General features: G+C 39.4%; 1 protein-coding gene across 1 annotated transcript in view; it reads right to left on the bottom strand.

Moving 5' to 3' along the window:
• Positions 1-22,442, bottom strand: part of rapgef5a (Rap guanine nucleotide exchange factor (GEF) 5a) — a 228,661-nt gene that overhangs the window by 36,385 nt on the left and 169,834 nt on the right. Inside the window, exons 12-17 of the mRNA XM_061983255.1 lie at positions 15,242-15,320; positions 15,004-15,148; positions 2,123-2,214; positions 2,011-2,041; positions 1,851-1,929; positions 1,640-1,789 (exon numbers count right to left, since the gene is read on the bottom strand). Of these exons, the coding sequence (XP_061839239.1) occupies positions 1,640-1,789; positions 1,851-1,929; positions 2,011-2,041; positions 2,123-2,214; positions 15,004-15,148; positions 15,242-15,320 (576 nt within the window). The remainder of the gene's footprint in view (positions 1-1,639; positions 1,790-1,850; positions 1,930-2,010; positions 2,042-2,122; positions 2,215-15,003; positions 15,149-15,241; positions 15,321-22,442) is intronic.

The raw sequence follows: 22,442 nt of genomic DNA, 5'->3' as shown, positions 1-22,442 counted from the left end.
TGTTTCAAATGTTTGTTCCACTTGTGGCAGTCGGGCACCAGCATACCGTCTTTGACAACTTGAAGTGGCATAAAACACTGAAAGTGATTGTTCCTATAACCCCTTTGTTTTAAATGTTTTATGCCACTTCAAGTTGTCAAAGACGTGCTGTGAAATACAGCCGACAGGATTGCGCACCAAACACGAAGCAAGGCCAAAGCGCATGCATGGTGCAGGAGAACAAAGGACTTCTTTCATTTAAGGTTTGTGATAAACCATCAAACTCATTCGTTAAAAGGACTCTATAGTAATATAAAGTGAGTTTTTCTGGACATTATCATGCAAGAAAAGTTTATTTTTGGGACCGCGATCACCGCGTAATGATTTTTAAAGGTTGCATTACAAACATTTAACTGTCCCATGTGATCAGCCAGTGCGATTGGAAGTCCATGCTCAATTATAAAACTTCGGCATTTATCACATCCAAAGAATCTGTTTGGGCGACGAAAAACGTTGAAAGTTTTCCACTTGTATCGCTAGCAACGGCATTAGACTTGTGTTTTTTTGTCCCAACGTGGTCTTTTACATCGCTAATTCCTCCGTGTCCGATCGAAAAATCTTGTCTGCACAAGGTGCAATTCGCGTAGTTTTCACCCTTTTTGGAAGGGATAATTATTCCCGGATAGGCTTTTGAATATTCTTCACGGAATGACTGCAGTTTTCTTTTCGGTTTAATACTCGTTTGCGATTTTTCTCCAGCTGATTCCATGATCGTTCGCTCGTTTGGAAACAATGGGTTGTACTTGTATAGCGCTTTTCTACCTTCAAGGTACTCAAAGCGCTTTGACACTACTTCCACATTTACCCATTCACACACACATTCACACACAATGGCCTCGTGCTTGGCAGCGGTGCTATAAATAGCCTCGCGCATGGCATTCGGAATGGCTCGATAGGAAATTACGGGAAGCAGTGTCGATTGTCATTGTTGTTACGCGATTTCGTGAATAAAACTTAAAAAAAAATAAATAAATTAATTAATGAAAAACCGTATTTTTTATCACTGCAACCGTAACCCGGAATAGGTTGATGAAAACCGTACTAATTACGGGAAAACCGGAGTAGTTGGCAGGTATGTTAATCATTAGTAATGCAGCAGCCTAGTTTTGAATGGCAGGGTCCCTGCTACCACATGTTGATAAAAATATAACATTTACATAATAAAAATCAACAACAGGCTTCCCAAATGCTGTAATAAATGAAGCATGATGAGTTGACTTGAACATGTTTAATGTTGCACTTTTTATATGTAGAAGAAACGTTTTGTCATTTTATTTAATCTGAGCAACAACTTGAGGCAGATTAATGTTGATTAACGTGGGCTGAATTGTTATAGTGTTCCCAATGTTAAAAGGATAAAGCCATTGTTTACAAATTTGGTAAATAACCAAAAAATTTATATTTTGTTGTTTTCTTACTGTACCGAAAATGAACCAAACCGTGACCTCGAAACCGAGGTACGTACCGAACCGACATTTTTGTGTACCGCTACACCCCTATTTATATATCAAATATCATATCGTGATTGCAGACGGCCACAATATAGATTTAAGGCCGTATCGCCTACGCCTTCCAGATGTCATGCTGTGTGTGTGTTTACCTCCGGTGTGAGACACCACAGCCAGCACCGTGTCTTCCTCTGACTTGTCCATCTTCAGTCCAACGATCCTCAACAGCTCGTGAGCTTCCAGCGAGGGATGAGTGTGCACGCTCAGGTAGGAGTCGCTGCTCACGTACACGCAGCAAATGACTAGGAGGACCACAAAGATGTGAGCCACGTGCACTGCGCTGGCGTATAATTCAAAGCACACCTTCTCTGGTCTCAGAAAGTGGACGTCGGAGCTGCAGACAGTTCTCCTTCAGACTCAACTGCTGGTGCATTTGCTTGCTCTGTCAGAAAGGACACAGCAGCCTGGTGAGCTCAGACCTCAGTACGGCCGATTCAATGGTGGATGGAATTATTTATGATACCTTTTGGTTGGGAGGGCAGTCATCCACTGTGCTGCAACACACAAGCAGTGAGGGTCCACACGTTTGCAAACTGTCCCATTAAACACAAGCTAACGCCAACCAATGCACTTACTGCCTGCGGCGCAGAAGCTTCTGGAACTCTTTGAGGTCGTTCTCCAGCGCGGGGAACTCGTACAGGTCCTCTAACACACACCTGTAAAGAGTCTGGCAGAGAAGACGAGAAGTAAGCAGTAGAGATGCGCGGTTTGCGGGCACAACCGCGGAGTCCGCGAATTATCCGCGGATCGGGCGGATGAAATAAAAAAAAAAAAAGATTTTATCCGCGGGTCGGGTCGGGTCGGGTCGGGTCGGGCGGTTGAAATTAAAAAAAATTGATTTTAAATAGATTCAGGCGGGTGGCAGTTAAACCAATTGGTAAATATATATACATAGTTAAATGTTGTTACCCACATACGAAAAACGAGCAGGCACCTGCAGCATATGCCACAACAGAAGAAAAAAAAAGAAAAGAGATGGACACTTTTACGGAGCGGAGAAGGGACGCCTCGCCGGGGTCCGGGACCGAGGCCCCTTCCCCCGAGAGGGCCCCACCGGGAGCCGTAGCTGAGGCGATCCGCGAGAAGGGCCCGACGCACGTCCAGGGTCACCACCGCGCCGACACCCCGCCTCGTCCGCCTTCGCCGCGACCGGCGTCACGCGCAGCAGGTAAGCAACTTACCGGCCCGCCACCCCCGAGACCGGGGGCTCGTAACAGGGGTCACTCCGCGCGCTCCGCCCGCGCAGCTTACCTGCCCACCACCCCTGTTGCCGGGGGCGCGTAACAGGGGTCACTCCGCGCGCTCCGCCCGCGCAGCTTACCTGCCCGCCACCCCTGTTGCCGGGGGCGCGTAACAGGGGTCACTCCGCGCGCAGTGCGCTCACGAAAGGGGTGGGGCTCACCCTGGTTGATATAGACAGCAGGACGGTGGCCATGGAAGTCGGAACCCGCTAAGGAGTGTGTAACAACCCACCTGCCGAATCAACTAGCCCTGAAAATGGATGGCGCTGGAGCGTCGGGCCCATACCCGGCCGTCGCCGGCAGCGAGACGCGCTTGGAGGTGCGCTCAGCGCGGCTCCCATATGATTGCGCACTGGTGTGCGTCTGGGTCGTGACAGCGTGGCACGCGAATGTCTGTGCTGCATTGGATCAGTCTCCTTTCTTTAACAGGCAAAAGCTTTATAACCTCACTAATGCCTTGCATCGTCTATATTAGATATATAACAACGGGCGGGTGCGGGCGGGTACGGTTCTGATCAAATGTTAGATCGGGTGGATGGCGGATGGTTGACGATTTTCTGATGCGGTTGCGGATGAAATAATTGCCTATCCACGCATCTCTAGTAAGCAGCAATCCGCTAACAATGTAGTCAATGGGGGCTCTCTATTTCGCCCACACACTGCAAAAAGTGAAATCTAAGTAAGATTGAATATCTCAAATAAGGGTGATATTTGCTTATTTTCTGTCTGATGTGATAATTCTTCTCACTAAGCAGATTTTATGTTAGTGTTTTACTTGTTGAAAGGGGAACATTATCACAATTTCAGAAGGGTTAAAACAATTAAAAATCAGTTCCCAGTGGCTTAATTGAAGTTTTTTTCAAAATTTTACCCATCACACAATATCCCTAAAAAAAGCTTCAAAGTGCCTGATTTTAACCATCGTTATATACACCCGTCCATTTTCCTGTGACGTCACATAGTGATGCAAACACAAACAAACATGGCGGAAAAAACAGCAAGCTATAGCGACATTAGCTCGGATTCAGATATTTTTTTTATTTTGTCAACAGAAAAAGGCTAAAAACAGATGCTAATAATATTTTAAGACAAAACTTAGTGTCAGCTTTGTATTATAGCTGGCAAATTACATTAAAGGGGAACATTATCACAATTTCAGAAGGGTTAAAACCATTAAAAATCAGTTCCCAGTGGCTTATTTTATTTTTCGAAGTTTTTTTCAAAATTTTACCCGTCACGCAATATCCCTAAAAAAAAGCTTCAAAGTGCCTGATTTTAACCATCGTTATATACACCTGTCCATTTTCCTGTGACGTCACATAGTGAAGCCAACACAAACAAACATGGCGGAAAGAACAGCAAGCTATAGCGACATTAGCTCGGATTCAGACTCGGATTTCAGCGGCTTAAGCCATTCAACAGATTACGCATGTATTGAAACGGATGGTTGTAGTGTGGAGGCAGGTAGCGAAAACGAAACTGAAACTATTGAGCCATATCGGTTTGAACCGTATGCAAGCAAAACCGACGAAAACGACACGACAGCCAGCGACACGGGAGAAAGCGAGGACGAATTGGGCGATCGCCTTCTAACCAACGATTGGTATGTGTTTGTTTGGCATTAAAGGAAACTAACAACTATGAACTAGGTTTACAGCATATGAAATACATTTGGCAACACTTTGAGAGTGCAGACAGCCCAATTTTCATCAATTAATATATTCTGTAGACATACCCTCATCCGCTCTCTTTTCCTGAAAGCTGATCTGTCCAGTTTTGGAGTTGATGTCAGCAGGCCAGGGAAGCTAGGGTCGATAGCTCGCTCGTCTGCGGGAACAAACTGCCGCCATTGCTTGCCGTGCTACCGAGGTCCTTTGTCCCTGAATTGCTCACACACTCCGGCAGATTCAATGGGGGTCTGGCGGCAGATTTCTTCGACTTTATCGTTGGAAATGCATCTGCTTTGAGTGTCGCAGGATATCCACACATTCTTGCCATCTCTGTCGTAGCATAGCTTTCGTGGGTAAAGTGTGCGGAACAAACGTCCAATTTCTTGCCACTTTGGCATCTTTGGGCCACTGGTGCAACTTGAATCCGTCCCTGTTGGTGTTGTTACACCCTCCGACAACACACCGACGAGGCATGATGTCTCCAAGGTACGGAAAACAGTCGAAAAAATGGAAAATAACAGAGCTGATTTGACTCGGTGTTTGAGAAAATGGCGGATTGCTTCCCGATGTGACGTCATCGCTCCGAGAGCGAATAATAGAAAGGCGTTTAATTCGCCCAAATTCACCCATTTAGAGTTCGGAAATCGGTTAAAAAAATATATGGTCTTTTTTCTGCAACATCAAGGTATATATTGACGCTTACATAGGTCTGGTGATAATGTTCCCCTTTAAGTGTTTTGGTCCTAAATGATGTCAGTAAGATATTACAGCTTGTTGCTGAGATGTTATGAGCTATATTGAGTAAAACATGCTTGAAACTAGAATATCAAGTGTTGCAAAGCTGTGTCATCAACACTCACAAGTATAAAACTACTTTTTTTAAAGTCATCATTTCTTATTTCAAGCATGAAAAAAAAAATCATGATGCCGAGCGCATATCATGATGTCAAGATAATGGCACTAGCATTTACTTCATTTAAGAATATTTTTCAACATATTGAGCAAAAAGGTTAAAAAAAAAAATGTCTACCAAGAAGAGTGCACTTGTTATTAGTGAGAATGTACTTATTTTAAGGTATATTTGGGTTCATTGAAGTTAGTACTTGTTTTGGAAAGTCTTGACAAGCCAAATTTTCTATATATATATGAAATACTTGACTTGGTGAATTCTAGCTGTCAATATACTCCTCCCCTCTTAACCACGCCCCCAACCACGCCCCGCCCCACCCCCGACCCCCCACCTCCCGAAATCAGAGGTCTCAAGGTTGGCAAGTATGGGGTAGGCCTACGTGATGGCGGCGAGGAGGCGTGGCCAGCGGACCTGCAGCGAGGCGGGCCGCGCCGGCACCCGGCTCCGAAATGGACGTCAGGTGCGTGGATCGCCCACCTGGGCGCAATTCTATAATCACCTGTCAGTATGTAAAAGGGCAGCAGCAGAGGAGGACGGGGCAGAAGGAGTTGGAGAGCCAGCAGTACATGCAGCGCGGAAGCGACCGAGAGCGAGACGAAGACGACGACGCGTGAGGCTGAAAAGCGAACCGCAGAGCGAGCAGAGGTTTATTGAAAAATACACAAAGTCACGAAACTGCTCGCCGTCATGTCTGTTGTTGGTGGTCCATGGAACCCGGAGAGAGGAAAACCTCCACACTTATCTTATTAAAAATGTTGAATGTGTTAGTATTGTTGTACATGAGATGTCGTATTCTATTTGTGTTATTGAATGCAACATACAATGTTTTTAAGTACCAGTAGAGTGGAAAAACAAGTTGACTTTATATGCTTGATTGTGTTTCGTCCTATACATTAAAAATGATATCCAATCATATTTACAATCCGCAAAGTATGTAAAAACACCGTTCAAACATCACAAAATGCCACAAATGCAGTCAGCCATTTTAAATATTCCCCTCGCTATATTTTTAGTGTATTTGTTTATTTACGACTTAGAATGCATAAAAAAAAGAAGAAACGTGTGTTCATGTCTTACATCAGGATTTTATCTCTCTCTAATTTTTGCGTATTTCCAGTATTGTCATGTCTGTGTAATCATGTTTTGTTTTAAGTCATGTTTTGTTTAGTTATAGGACTCTTTAGTTTCTGGCTTTTCACTCCCTTGTCTTGTTCCCATGATTATCCATTAGTTTCACCTGTTCCACGTTTGGACTCATTGTGCACTCTTGTTTGTCACCATAGCAACCATTAGTTTTCACCTGTCACATCACGCACCTGTTTCACGTTTTGAGTCACGCACCTGTTTTCGTTAATCATGTCTGTAGTATTTAAGCTTTTCATTTTCTGTTGTTCGTCCTGGAGTCATAATGTCAGGACTTGGACTATGGAGTTTTTGTTTTCCCAAGATGCAAGAGAATTTGGATCGGACATGGCTTGAAGGTGGGTACATGATTTATTTATCAAAAAAAATAAATAAACGAAAAGCGCGCACTTTGGCGGAGGTAAAAAAAAACTTGGCGAATGAAAACAAAACTTGCACAAAGGCAGAAACTGAACACGAAATAAAAACACTTACTGTGGCATGGGATCGTGAACAGGGCTTGAAACGAGGGGATAGCAGGTTTAGAAAAGATATGACTCCAGGACGAACAACAGAAAATGAAAAGCTTAAATAACAGACATGATTAACGAAAACAGGTGCGTGACTCAAAACGTGAAACAGGTGCGTGATGTGACAGGTGAAAACTAATGGTTGCTATGGTGACAAACAAGAGTGCACAATGAGTCCAAACGTGGAGCAGGTGAAACTAATGGGGTAATCATGGAAACAAGACAAGGGAGTGAAAAGCCAGAAACTAAAGAGTCCTATAACTAAACAAAACATGACTTAAAACAAAACATGATTACACAGACATGACAATACTGGAAATACGCAAAAATTAGAGAGAGATACAATCCTGATGTAAGACGTGAACACACGTTTCTTCTTTTTTTTATGCATTCTAAGTCGTAAATAAACAAATACACTAAAAGTCCGCTAACAATGTCGTCAATGGGTGCTCTCTATTTCGCCCACAAAACCCTTTAAATAACCATCCAAAACCCGCCGATAAACTGTTCTGCCACGGTGCGGAGAATGAGTCTCCAAGAAGCGGCTTCGCACTGTGGATAGACGACGCGCTCGTTGCTGCTTGCTCTAAAATTGGAGCCGGTGTTCTGGCGAGACACGCACCCTCCCTGAACTGGTGAATGAATAGGGAGACGTAACTGTGTCTCCCTCGTCCATTTTGAAGCATCTTTAGTCATGTAAACACCGGGACACAGCTGTGGTAATGATCATACAGTTGGTCTCTCCTTTGTGCCTCAGCTATAATTATGCAAATGAGGCAGGTTTAATTACATACCGAATACCTTCATGTTACTCTACGTGCGGAATAGCGTCATTTAGTTGTGACTATAGAGGCCGAGCGACTCATGCGTACACACACCTGCTTGTCATTGACCAACCATCCCGAGTCTGGTCTCATTACTCTGTTACTAGGCAACTGTCGCCTTGGTTGCACACTCCATACCACATTATACCCATGCCAACTCTCGCATGTTTGTTTCCATAGCAACCCAATGATGAAACCGTCAGGTTACACAGGGACTCAGTGAGCGTGCGTCCTTCTGTGATTATTGTATTCCTGTGTGTGTGTGTGTGTGTGTGTGTGTGTGTGTGTGTGTGTGTGTGCACTTGTCTCACCATCCTTGTGTGGACATACACTTGACAAACCAACCTTTCTGTGAGGATCTTTTGACTTGTGAGGACATTTTCCTGGTCCTCACAACTACAGAAGTAAAATATTTTGTTTTACTTTGTGTGTTTTGCATTCTGAAGTGAGGTTGCAACTCTCTACTCCCATCTAGTGGTAGATATACATTTTTTCCATCATTCTAGCTATAGTGGAAAGGGGGGCCCTCCCAATCTACTAACCAAACGTGGGTCCACACAAAGTAGGCAAGACATGTATGTGTGTGTGTGTGTGTGTGTGTGTGTGTGTGTGTGTGTGTGTGTGTGTGTGTGTGTGGAAATATTTAAAAGATGAGTGTACATAGTGCGACCAGGGGCCATTTTTGGGCCCGCACACTGAGTTTTGTTCTCCCGCAGCATATAAAAAAAACCCACAACAGTGAAAATGTAAGAAAAAAGAGCAAACATTCAATGAGAAAAAGCTGAAAAGTTTCTATTAATAATTAATTGTAATATACTAAGTCACATACAACACAAAGTTGTATGTACAAAAATATATTTTTAGAATTTTTAAAAAAGATTTAAAAAAAAATTATCAAAGTGGCCCCTGCATACTTGATTTAATCTAAAATCTAAAATATGATCTAAAATATTAGAAGCTTTCGAATAAAAATACAATGAAATATCAAACAGGGTTTAGTTAGTTAATCAAAACATTAAATACCGTATTTTTCGGAGTATAAGTCGCACCTGCCGAAAATGCATGATAAAGAAGGAAAAAAACATATATAAGTCACACTGGAGCCCGGCCAAACTATGAAAAAAAACTGCAACTTATAGTCCGAAAAATACGGTAATACTAACTTATGAATCAATTCATTAGAAAAATTACAACAACAATAATAAACACTGTTAAATGTGTAAGTGAACATTAATATTGTGTTACAGGCAGAAGTTTTGACAAACTATGTCATGCAGTTAAACAATCATATTATTATTGTTATTATATTCTTACATGGGGAAAAAACAACAGTAAGAATGTTCGGAAAAGAGCAAAAAATCGATACGTAAAGAGAAAAAGCTGAAATGTTCTAACTAATAATTAATCTCCGTATTTTCCGCACTATTAGCCGCACCTAAAAACCACAAATTTACTCAAAAGCTGACAGTGCGGCTTTTAACCCGGTGCGCTTTATGTATGGATTAATATTAAGATTCATTTTCATAAAGTTTCGGTCTCGCAACTATGGTAAACAGCCGCCATCTTTTTTCCCCGTAGAAGAGGAAGTGCTTCTTCTTCTACGCAAGCAACCGCCAAGGTAAGCACCCGCCCCCATAGAAGAGGAAGCGCTTCTTCTTCTACTGTAAGCAACCACCCGCCCGCATAGAAGAAGAAAAAGCGCGCGGATATTACCGTACGTTTCATTTCCTTTGTGTGTTTACATCTGTAAAGACCACAAAATGGCTCCTACTAAGCGACAGGGATCCGGTTCATGAAAAGACGCAATCTCTCCATCCGCACACGGACTACTATTTCACAGCAACTGCCTAAAGACTTTCAAGAAAAGCTGGCTACTTTCCGTGCATATTGTAAAAACAAGATAGCTGAAAAAAAGATCCGGCCAGAGAACATTATCAACATGGACGAGGTTCCACTGACTTTTGATATTCCTGTGAACCGCACTGTGGATACAACGGGAGCACGTACGGTGAATATTCGCACCACAGGGAATGAGAAGTCATCCTTCACTGTGGTTCTAGCTTGCCATGCTAATGGCCAGAAACTTCCACCCATGGTGATATTCAAAAGGAAGACCTTGCCAAAAGAGACCTTTCCAGCCGGCGTCATCATAAAAGCTAACTCGAAGGGATGGATGGATGAAGAAAAGATGAGCGAGTGGTTAAGGTAAGTTTAAGTTTACGCGAAGAGGCCGGGTGGCTTTTTTCACGCAGCTCCGTCCATGTTGATATACGACTCCATGCGCGCCCACATCACGCTGGTTTTTAATATATTATTAAAGTTTGACTGACCTATCTGACTGTTTTTTTGACATTCCTTTAGCGCAGTTAGATGCGGCTTATAACACGGGGCGGCTTATAGGTGGACAAAGTTTTGAAATATGCCGTTCATTGAAGGCGCGGCTTATAACCCAGGGCGCCTTATGGTGCGGAAAATACGGTAATGTAATTTGCCAGCTATAAAACAAAGCTGACACAAAGTCTTGTCTTAAAATATTAATAGCATCTGTTTTTAGCCCAATTAATAATTAATTGTAATATACAAAGTCACATACAACACAAAGTTGTATGTACACAAATACATATATGTTTTTAGGATTTTAAAAAAAGATAAAAACTTGAGTGGAAAAAGTTTAGACACCCCTGATCTAAAATATTAGAAGCTTTCGAAATAAAAACAAAATTAAATATCAAACAGGGTTTAGTTAGTTGATCAAAACATTAAATAATACTAACTTATGAATCAATTCATTAGAAAAATAATAAACACTGTTAAATGTGTAAGTGAACATTAATATTTTGATACAGGCAGAAGTTTTGAAAAACTATGTCATGCAGTTAAACAATCGTATTATTATTATTATTATTATATTCTTACATGGGAAAAAACAACAGTAAGAATGTTTGAAAAAGAGCAAAAACTTGATTTGTAAAGAGAAAAAGCTGAAATGTTCTTACAAATAAATAATCTTAATGTAATTCGCCAGCTATATTACAAAGCTGACACAAAGTTTTGTCTTGAAATATTAATAGCATCTGTTTTAGCCCAATTAATAATTAATTGTAATATACAAAGTCACATACAACACAAAGTTGTATGTACACAAATACATATATGTTTTTAGAATTTTCAAAAAAGATAAAAACTTGAGTGGAAAAAGTTTAGACACCCCTGATCTAAAATATTAGAAGCTTTCTAAATAAAAACAAAATTAAATATCAAACAGGGTTTAGTTAGTTAATCAAAACATTAAATAATACTAACTTATGAATCAATTCATTAGAAAAATAATAAACACTGTTAAATGTGTAACTGAACATTAATATTTTGATACAGGCAGAAGTTTTGAAAAACTATGTCATGCAGTTAAACAATTGTATTATTATTGTTATTATTATATTCTTACATGGAGAAAAAACAACAGTAAGAATGTTTGAAAAAGAGCAAAAAATCGATTTGTAAAGAGAAAAAGCTGAAATATTCTTACAAATAAATAATCTTAATGTAATTCGCCAGCTATATTACAAAACTGAGACAAAGTTTTGTCTTGAAATATAAATAATATCTGTTTTTAGCCTTTTTCTGTTGACAAAATAAAATAATATCCAAACAACCCCCGCGTACTTTGACTTTTCAGTATGTGGCCCCTGGTGGAAAAGTTTAGACACCCCTGATCTAAAATATTAGAAGCTTTCAAAATAAAAATAAAATTAAATATCATACGTGGTTTAGTTAGTTAATGAATACATTAAATAATACTAAATTATGAATCAATTCATTAGAAAAATTACAACAACAATAATAAACACTGTTAAATGTGTAACTGAACATTAATATTTTGATACAGGCAGAAGTTTAGAAAAACTATGTCATGCAGTTAAACAATCGTATTATTATTATTGTTATTATATTCTTACATGGGAAAAAACAACAGTAAGAATGTTCGAAAAAAGAGCAAAAACTTGATTTGTAAAGAGAAAAAGCTGAAATGTTCTTACAAATAAATAATCTTAATGTAATTCGCCAGCTATATTACAAAGCTGACACAAAGTTTTGTCTTAAAATATTAATAGCATCTGTTTTAGCCCAATTAATAATTAATTGTAATATACAAAGTCACATACAACACAAAGTTGTATGTACACAAATACATATATGTTTTTAGAATTAAAAAAAAAGATAAAAACTTTAGTAGAAAAGATTTAGACACCCCTGATCTAAAATATTAGAATCTTTCGAAATAAAAACAAAATTAAATATCAAACAGGGTTTAGTTAGTTAATAAAAACATTAAATAATACTAACTTATGAATCAATTCATTACAACAATAATAAACACTGTTAAATATGTAAGTGAACATTAATATTTTGATACAGGCAGAAGTTTAGAAAAACTATGTCATGCAGTTAAACAATCATATTATTATTATTATTATTATATTCTTACATGGGGAAAAACAACAGTAAGAATGTTCGAAAAAGAGCAAAAACTTGATTTGTAAAGAGAAAAAACTGAAATGTTCTAACTAATAATTCATCTTAATGTAATTCGCCAGATATAAAACAAAGCTAACGAAAAGTCTTGTAAAAATATTAATAGCATCTATTTTTAGCCCAATTAATAATTAATTGTAATATACAAAGTCACATACAACACAAAGTTGTATGTACACAAATACATATATGTTTTTAGAATAAAAAAAAAAGATAAAAACTTGAGTGGAAAAAGTTTAGACACCCCTGATCTAAAATATTAGAAGCTTTCGAAATAAAAACAAAATTAAATATCAAACAGGGTTTAGTTAGTTAATCAAAACATTAAATAATACTAACTTATGAATCAATTCATTACAACAATAATAAACACTGTTAAATGTGTAACTGAACATTAATATTTTGATACAGGCAGAAGTTTATAAAAACTATGTCATGCAGTTAAACAATCATATTATTATTATTATTATTATATTCTTACATGGGGAAAAAACAACAGTAAGAATGTTTGAAAAAGAGCAAAAACATGATTTGTAAAGAGAAAAATAATCATCTTAAAGGGGAACATTATCACCAGACCTATGTAAGCGTCAATATATACCTTGATGTTGCAGGAAAAAGACCATATATTTTTTTAACAGATTTCCGAACTCTAAATGGGTGAATTTTGGCGAATTAAACACCTTTCTAATATTCGCTCTCGACGTGACATCACATCGGGAAGCAATCCGCCATTTTCTCAAACACCGAGTCAAATCAGCTCTGTTATTTTCCGTTTTTTTTCGACTGTTTTCCGTACCTTGGAGACATCATGCCTCGTCGGTGTGTTGTCGGAGGGTGTAACAACACCAACAGGGACGGATTCAAGTTGCACCAGTGGCCCAAAGATGCCAAAGTGGCAAGAAATTGGACGTTTGTTCCGCACACTTTACCCACGAAAGCTATGCTACGACAGAGATGGCAAGAATGTGTGGATATCCTGCGACACTCAAAGCAGATGCATTTCCAACCATAAAGTCAAAGAAATCTGCCGCCAGACCCCCATTGAATCTGCCGGAGTGCGTGAGCAATTCAGGGACAAAGGACCTCGCTAGCACGGCAAGCAATGGCGGCAGTTTGTTCCCGCAGACGAGCGAGCTAAACCCCCTGGATGTCTTGGCTCACACCGTCAAGAGAAGAATATCGACCCTAGCTTCCCTGACCTGCTGACATGAGGGTATGTCTACAGAATATATTAATTGATGAAAATTGGGCTGTCTGCACTCTCAAAGTGCATGTTGTTGCCAAATGTATTTCATATGCTGTAAACCTAGTTCATAGTTGTTAGTTTCCTTTAATGCCAAACAAACACATACCAATCGTTGGTTAGAAGGCGATCGCCCAATTCGTCCTCGCTTTCTCCCGTGTCGCTGGCTGTCGTGTCGTTTTCGTGGGTTTCGCTTGCATACGGTTCAAAGCGATATGGCTCAATAGCTTCAGTTTCTTCTTCAAATTGGTTTTCGCTACCTGCCTCCACACTACAACCATCCGTTTCAGTACATGCGTAATCTGTTGAATCGCTTAAGCCGCTAAAATCCGAGTCTGAATCCGAGCTAATGTCGCTATAGCTTGCTGTTCTATGCGCCATGTTTGTTTGTGTTGGCTTCACTATGTGACGTCACAGGAAAATGGACGGGTGGTTAAAATCAGGCACTTTGAAGCTTTTTTTAGGGATATTGCGTGATGGGTAAAATTTTGAAAAAAACTTCGACAAATAAAATAAGCCACTGGGAACTGATTTTTAATGGTTTTAACCCTTCTGAAATTGTGATAATGTTCCCCTTTAATGTAATTTGCCAGCTATAATACAAAGCTGACACTAAGTTTTGTCTTAAAATATTATTAACATCTGTTTTTAGCCTTTTTCTGTTGACAAAATTTAAAAAAAATATCAAAACGGCCCCCGCGTACTTTGACTTTTCAGTATGCGTTTCCTGGTGGAAAAGTTTGGACACCCCTTGTCAGGACTTGGTCCGGGGTGTGTGCTTTTCCAGGATGCAACGGAAAGTTGGCACGGGCGAGACGGTAATTAAGGTACATGATTTATTTATTAACTATAAATACAAAAAAAGGATCAAACAAAAGGCGCGCACAGTGGCGGAGAATAAACTACGAACAATTAAACAAAACTTGCAAACTATGGCTTGAATAAAGAAAACTTACTTGGCATGGACAAAAAAGGAGCAGCGTGAACATGGACATGAAAAAATGGACAGAGCATAAATGTGGTGTGAGGTCGTCAGGACGAACAACAGAAAATGAATGAACTTAAATACTATGGACATGATTAGTGAAAGCAGGTGCGTGACTCAAAACGTGAAACAGGTGCGTGACGTGACAGGTGAAAACTAATGGGTTGCTATGGTGACAAACAAGAGTGCACAATGAGTCCAAACGTGGAACAGGTGAAACTAATGGGTAATCATGCAAACAAGACAAGGGAGTGAAAAGCCAGAAACTAAACAAAACATGACTTAAAACAAAACATGATTACACAGACATGACACCCCTGATTTAAAGGCACATTTTCAAAAAAACAGTGGGGTCTCTGACTGGCAGGCAGGTGAAGGTAAGTGTCGTTGGGTACCTTCATGAAGCCCCGAACATGCTCCTCCTCTTTCAGGAAGTCCTTGTAGAGTCGGCTCCAGTGGGAGACCAGCTGCAGGACCTTGCGCTTCCTGAAGAGGGCGTCCTTGCCCTCCTCCTGGCCGCGGCTGCGTGCGCTGCTGTAGGTGAGAGCAGTCAAGGAGAAGAGTGGTGCAATCGGGTGTGTGTGTGTGTGTGTGTGTGTGTGTGCGTGTGTGTGTGTGTGGCATGAAGGATATTGTCCCAGCAGGGCCTGACAGAGGTCGTGGGTGGACATGAACACCAGGTAGGTCAACAGGAAGTCATCCAACAGCACTTCTGGAGCAGAACAAACACCTCATTAGCCACATCAACACTCTCTTGGCAGGAAAAAAAGCATTCCAAAGATCCGCCACATGTCAGCATGTGCAGTAAAGCACACTCCCAATATACAGGTAAAAGCCAGTAAATTAGAATATTTTGAAAAACTTGATTTATTTCAGTAATTGCATTCAAAAGGTGTAACTTGTACATTATATTTATTCATTGCACACAGACTGATGCATTCAAATGTTTATTTCATTTAATTTTGATGATTTGAAGTGGCAACAAATGAAAATCCAAAATTCCGTGTGTCACAAAATTAGAATATTACTTAAGGCTAATACAAAAAAGGGATTTTTAGAAATGTTGGCCAACTGAAAAGTATGAAAATGAAAAATATGAGCATGTACAATACCCAATACTTGGTTGGAGCTCCTTTTGCCTCAATTACTGCGTTAATGCGGCGTGGCATGGAGTCGATGAGTTTCTGGCACTGCTCAGGTGTTATGAGAGCCCAGGTTGCTCTGATAGTGGCCTTCAACTCTTCTGCGTTTTTGGGTCTGGCATTCTGCATCTTCCTTTTCACAATACCCCACAGATTTTCTATGGGGCTAAGGTCAGGGGAGTTGGCGGGCCAATTTAGAACAGAAATACCATGGTCCGTAAACCAGGCACGGGTAGATTTTGCGCTGTGTGCAGGCGCCAAGTCCTGTTGGAACTTGAAATCTCCATCTCCATAGAGCAGGTCAGCAGCAGGAAGCATGAAGTGCTCTAAAACTTGCTGGTAGACGGCTGCGTTGACCCTGGATCTCAGGAAACAGAGTGGACCGACACCAGCAGATGACATGGCACCCCAAACCATCACCCAACCATGCAAATTTTGCATTTCCTTTGGAAATCGAGGTCCCAGAGTCTGGAGGAAGACAGGAGAGGCACAGGATCCACGTTGCCTGAAGTCTAGTGTAAAGTTTCCACCATCAGTGATGGTTTGGGGTGCCATGTCATCTGCTGGTGTCGGTCCACTCTGTTTCCTGAGATCCAGGGTCAACGCAGCCGTCTACCAGCAAGTTTTAGAGCACTTCATGCTTCCTGCTGCTGACCTGCTCTATGGAGATGGAGATTTCAAGTTCCAACAGGACTTGGCGCCTGCACACAGCGCAAAATCTACCCGTGCCTGGTTTACGGACCATGGTATTTCTGTTCTAAATTGGCCCGCCAACTCCCCGGACCTTAGCCCCATAGAAAATCTGTGGGGTATTGTGAAAAGGAAGATGCAGAATGCCAGAGCCAAAAACGCAGAAGAGTTGAAGGCCACTATCAGAGCAACCTGGGCTCTCATAACACCCGAGCAGTGCCAGAAACTCATCGACTCCATGCCACGCCGCATTAACGCAGTAATTGAGGCAAAAGGAGCTCCAACCAAGTATTGAGTATTGTACATGCTCATATTTTTCATTTTCATACTTTTCAGTTGGCCAACATTTCTAAAAATCCCTTTTTTGTATTAGCCTTAAGTAATATTCTAATTTTGTGACACACGGAATTTTGGATTTTCATTTGTTGCCACTTCAAATCATCAAAATTAAATGAAATAAACATTTGAATGCATCAGTCTGTGTGCAATGAATAAATATAATGTACAAGTTACACCTTTTGAATGCAATTACTGAAATAAATCAAGTTTTTCAAAATATTCTAATTTACTGGCTTTTACCTGTACATTCTAGAAATTAAAATATTAATCATGACGTCTTTTACTTAGGGGTGTCCCGATACCACTTTTACACTTACGATAACGATTTTGTAGTCTTGATGTTGGACTATACCAGGGGTCGGCAACCTTTACCAGTCAAAGAGCCATATTGACCAGTTTCACAAATTAAAGAAAACAATGGGAGCCGCAAATTATTTTTGAAATTTTAAGTGAAATAACACTGCATACATTTTTTTTTTTTTTTGCTTTGTGCTATGTATAAACCAGGTGTCTCAGACACGCTGCCCACACCTTTATGTGGAATTCGAAAGCTGGTGCGGCACGCGGGTTTTAGATGAATGGCGCTTGTCAGCGTCATGCGTGCCGTGATGGTACAGCATATACATACCTGCCAACTTTTGAAATCAGAAAAACCTAGTAGCCAGGGTCCAGGGGTTGCAGGCCCCGGTAGGTCCAGGACAAAGTCCTGGTGGGGGGTTCAGGCTTCGCCCCCCGACGCAAAATGATTATTAGCATTCAGACAGGTTAAAATGTTGCTAAAACCATCACTTTTCTATCAGTCACAGTGACTTTTCAAAACAAAAATATTACAGCAAAAATCATATGGGTTGATTGACATGTTTATTCTGTAAGCTAACTTCAATAGTTTGAAATTATTTTGACAGTTAATGCCAGTTATCCTGTCAACCTTTCACAAGACTTCAATTTGTTGATTGAAAGTATAAACAGTATAAACACTTTTTACAGTAAACAAATGGTAAAACAGTACTAAACAATTCCATTAAAAAAAAAATGGGTGTCATTATTAACTTTCTGTCCAAGCTTGTATAATCTACTGCCTTGTTCAATTGTAAAAAATATTCTGTGCCTAAAATTCACATTTCTATCACAATTATCATACTGTAAACATGGTAAGCTAACTTCATTAAAATTAATAGTCCTGTCAATAGCATGGAATTACAATTCAAATGTAGTTTTTTTGTAAGCCTTTCAAAAGAATTCAAAATATGAAAAATTCATGAAAATTAATTGAAGCCATCAGACACTTGAAAAGTGGCACATCACATCTCTAATGTAATCATTTGAACTTTTCAACAGAAATAGCACTGCAAAAATATTAAGGACATACTTCTGTATTTTGGTAGTTATGCTGTCAACATTTAACAAGATTTCTTCAACTTGGACTTGAAAGCATAAATAGTATAAACACTTTTAACAGTATAACAGTACTAAACAATTCCAATAGATAACATTGGTGTCATTACCTTTTTGTGGCTAAAATCCAAATTTATTCTATCAGATTGATCATACTGCAAAAATGATATGGTAACTTTATGATAAGTTTACTTGAAGTGGCATAAAACACTGAAAGTGATTGTTCCTATAACCCCTTTGTTTCAAATGTTTGTTCCACTTGTCGGGCACCAGCATACCGTCTTTAACAACTTGAAGTGGCATAAAACACTGAAAGTGATTGTTCCTATAACCCCTTTGTTTTAAATGTTTTATGCCACTTCAAGTTGTCAAAGACGTGCTGTGAAATACAGCCGACAGGATTGCGCACCAAACACGAAGCAAGGCCAAAGCTCATATGCATGGTGCAGGAGAACAAAGGACTTCTTTCATTTAAGGTTTGTGATAAACCATCAAACTAATTCGTTAAAAGGACTCTATAGTAATATAAAGCGAATTTTTCTGGACATTATCATGCAAGAAAAGTTTATTTTTGGGACCGCGATCACCGCGTAATGATTTTTAAAGGTTGCATTACAAACATTTAACTGTCCCATGTGATCAGCCAGTGCGATTGGAAGTCCATGCTCAATTATTGCCTCCGTAAATAAAACTTCGGCATTTATCACATCCAAAGAATCTGTTTGGGCGACGAAAAACGTTGAAAGTTTTCCACTTGTATCGCTAGCAACGGCATTAGACTTGTGTTTTTTTGTCCCAACGTGGTCTTTTACATCGCTAATTCCTCCGTGTCCGATCGAAAAATCTTGTCTGCACAAGGTGCAATTCGCGTAGTTTTCACCCTTTTTTTTTTTTTTATTAATGAAAAACCGTATTTTTTATCACTGCAACCGTAACCCGGAATAGGTTGATGAAAACCGTACGAATTACGGGAAAACCGGAGTAGTTGGCAGGTATGCATATGGCACCCACTAGTGATGGGTCCGGCAACACCGATGCATCGGCGCATGCGTCAGCAAAACCCTGTGTCGGTGCGCGTACCGCTTTTAGAAAGTCACGTGACCGATCATGAGCTGTTTTGGTCACGTGACCGATACGCCAACTGTGTCGCCTCCTCTGTGCCCTGTGAGCGGCTCTTTTCTACAGCCCGATAAATAATAACTAAGAAGAGAAATCGTCTAAAATGTAATACGTCGGAAAAACTTTATTTTTTTTATTCATAAAAATGTGTAAAAAAATAAAATTAAAACAATTCCCAGTCCACAATCATCCACAACACGTTCTCTTAGATTTCCATGTTATGATACATGTTCACATTATTTATTGACTGTATCTAAAAAAGATACAAATATATTTTTATTTAAATGAAGATATGGAATAATCCTAAATGAAATACAATGACTTGGTTTATATTATTGTATATACTAGGGCAGGGGTCACCAACGCGGTGCCCGCGGTCACCAGGTAGCCCGTAAGGACCAGATCAGTCGCCCGCTGGCCTGTTCTAAAAATAGCTCAAAGAGCAGCACTTACCAGTGAGCTGCCTCTATTTTTTAAATGTCATTTATTTACTAGCAAGCTGGTCTCGCTTTGCTTGACATTTTTTATTCTAAAAGAGACAAAACTCAAATAGAATTTGAAAATCCATGAAAATATTTTAAAGACTTGGTCTTCACTTGTTTAAATAAATTCATTTATTTTTTTTACTTTGCTTCTTATTACTTTTAGAAATACAATTTTAGAGAAAAAATATAACCTTAAAAATGATTTTAGGATTTTTAAGCACATATACCTTTTTACCTTTTAAATTTCTTCCTCTTCTTTCCTGACAATTTAAATCAATGTTCAAGTAATTTTTTTATTTTTTTATTGTAAAGAATAATAAATATTTTAGCTTCTGTTTTTTCGACGAAGAATATTTGTGAAATATTTCTTCAAACTTACTATGACTAAAATTCAAAAAAATTATTCTGGCAAATCTAGAAAATCTGTAGAATCAAATTTAAATCTTATTACAAAGTATTTTGAATTTCTTTTAAAAATTTTGTTCTGGAAAATCTCGAAGAAATAATGATTTGTCTTTGTTAGAAATATAGCTTGGTCCAATTTGTTAAATATTCTAACAAAGTGCAGATTGGATTTTAACCAATTTAAAACATGTCATCAAAATTCTAAAATGTATCTTAATCAGGAAAAATTACTAATGATGTTTCATAAATTATTTTTTTAATTTTTTCTAAAAGATTCAAATTAGCTAGTTTTTCTCTTCTTTTTGTCGGTTGAATTTTGAATTTTAAAGAGTCGAAATTAAAGATAAACTATGTATCAACATTTTATTTTAATTTTTTTCGTGTTTTCTCCTCTTTTAAACCGTTGAATTAAGTGTTTTTTTCATCATTTATTCTCTACTAAAAACCTTCCGTAAAAAGAAAAAAAAACGTACGGACAAGTACTGGGTTTTTTTTCATTTAGAGAAAAATGCTGTAAAAACCACAATAAATGTCACAACTTGACCATGAAATCTACTGCTACTTTTACATTGCACCATTTGATGGATAACTTGAAATCATTATTATTAGTATTTATTTCTATTTAAAAAATGGTTTGAATGATTTATAATATATTTTTACAATATTTTGTCGATTACATGGAGTACATATTTTTTTTTTCCCTCCCAAAATAGAAAGAAAGAATACATTTAAGCATTTAAGTCCCATCTTAAAACTCATTTGTATACTCTAGCCTTTAAATAGCCTCCCTGTTAGACCAGTTGATCTGCCGTTTCTTTTCTTTTCTCCTCTGCTCCCCTTTTCCTTGAGGGGGGGGGGGGCACAGGTCCGGTGGCCATGGATGAAGTGCTGGCTGTCCAGAGTCGGGACCCGGGGTGGACCGCTCGCCTGTGCATCGGCTGGGAACATCTCTGCGCTGCTGACCCGTCTCCGCTCGGGATGGTGTCCTGCTGGCCCCACTATGGACTGGACTCTTACTATTATGTTGGATCCACTATGGACTGGACTCTCACAATATTATGTCAGACCCACTCGACATCCATTGCTTTCGGTCTCCCCTAGAGGGGGGGGGGGGTTACCCACATATGCGGTCCTCTCCAAGGTTTCTCATAGTCATTCACATCGACGTCCCACTGGGGTGAGTTTTTCCTTGCCCGTATGTGGGCTTTGTACCGAGGATGTCGTTGTGGCTTGTGCAGCCCTTTGAGACACTTGTGATTTAGGGCTATATAAATAAAGATTGATATAAAATAAATAAATAAAATAAAGATTGATTGATTGACATTTAGTAATAAAAGTTACAGTACTTTATTGATACATATTATTTCCAGGCTTTCCAGGGCCAAATAAAATGAAGTGGCGGGCCACATCTGGCCCCCGGGCCTTGAGTTTGACACCTGTGCTCTAATCTGAATAATTAACACTCTTTTTGATTGACTGATATTCCCAGAAGGGAAAATGTCTTACACAGTTTTTACTTCTAGTTACAAATCTTTAGGGCAAGCAGGCAAAAGGATAGGAGAAAATCTCTCCTGGTCACTAATGACCTTGGCTTTCTCGTTGGTTTGTTTCAATCCTCGGCCTCTAAATGAAGTTATGCAAGTCATAAAAAAATGGAACAAGTGTTTGGATCTTAAGTTTGCCACTTGCAAGGTTATTGTGTGCAAAGTCCTGCAGGGTTCAAACCAAGGGCTTGGACATTTTAAGGGGAATGACGAAGCTAACAATCAAAGCATCTGGTGCCTGAAACAGTTGCTTGTTGTTGTTGTGTGACGCTCTTGAGAGAGTTGCTTCACCAGTCATCGCCAGCAGGGTTTGGCCTGGGAGGATGTACGTTCTGTCAGGCACGGGGCGAGGAAATCAATTATAGACGAGAGAGCAGACTCGAGGACGTTAAGAATTGATGAACGTCTCTTTATATATAGATACAGTAGGGGGGGCGTGACGATACATGTGGCTGGAGCCATCCGTTTGATACCGTGGTCTGGGTTCGGCACCACTATCAATTGAATAATACACAATTATATCTATTTAATGTCATCATAGACTTCCACAAACTTTATTGATCCCCAAGGGAAATTGTTCAGACCAGAACTGGCCCGCCACATCATTTTATGTGGCCTGCAGAGACCTGAAAAAATTTTGCGTCAATAAAGTACCTCAAATTTCCCCATTAAATGTATTCGGTTTTTCCAGTTTGATAGAAAAAATAAATATAAT

Source organism: Nerophis lumbriciformis, linkage group LG21 (assembly GCF_033978685.3).
Source record: "Nerophis lumbriciformis linkage group LG21, RoL_Nlum_v2.1, whole genome shotgun sequence".
NCBI classification, from domain to species: domain Eukaryota; kingdom Metazoa; phylum Chordata; class Actinopteri; order Syngnathiformes; family Syngnathidae; genus Nerophis; species Nerophis lumbriciformis.
This window is presented reverse-complemented; position numbering and strand designations above follow the sequence as displayed.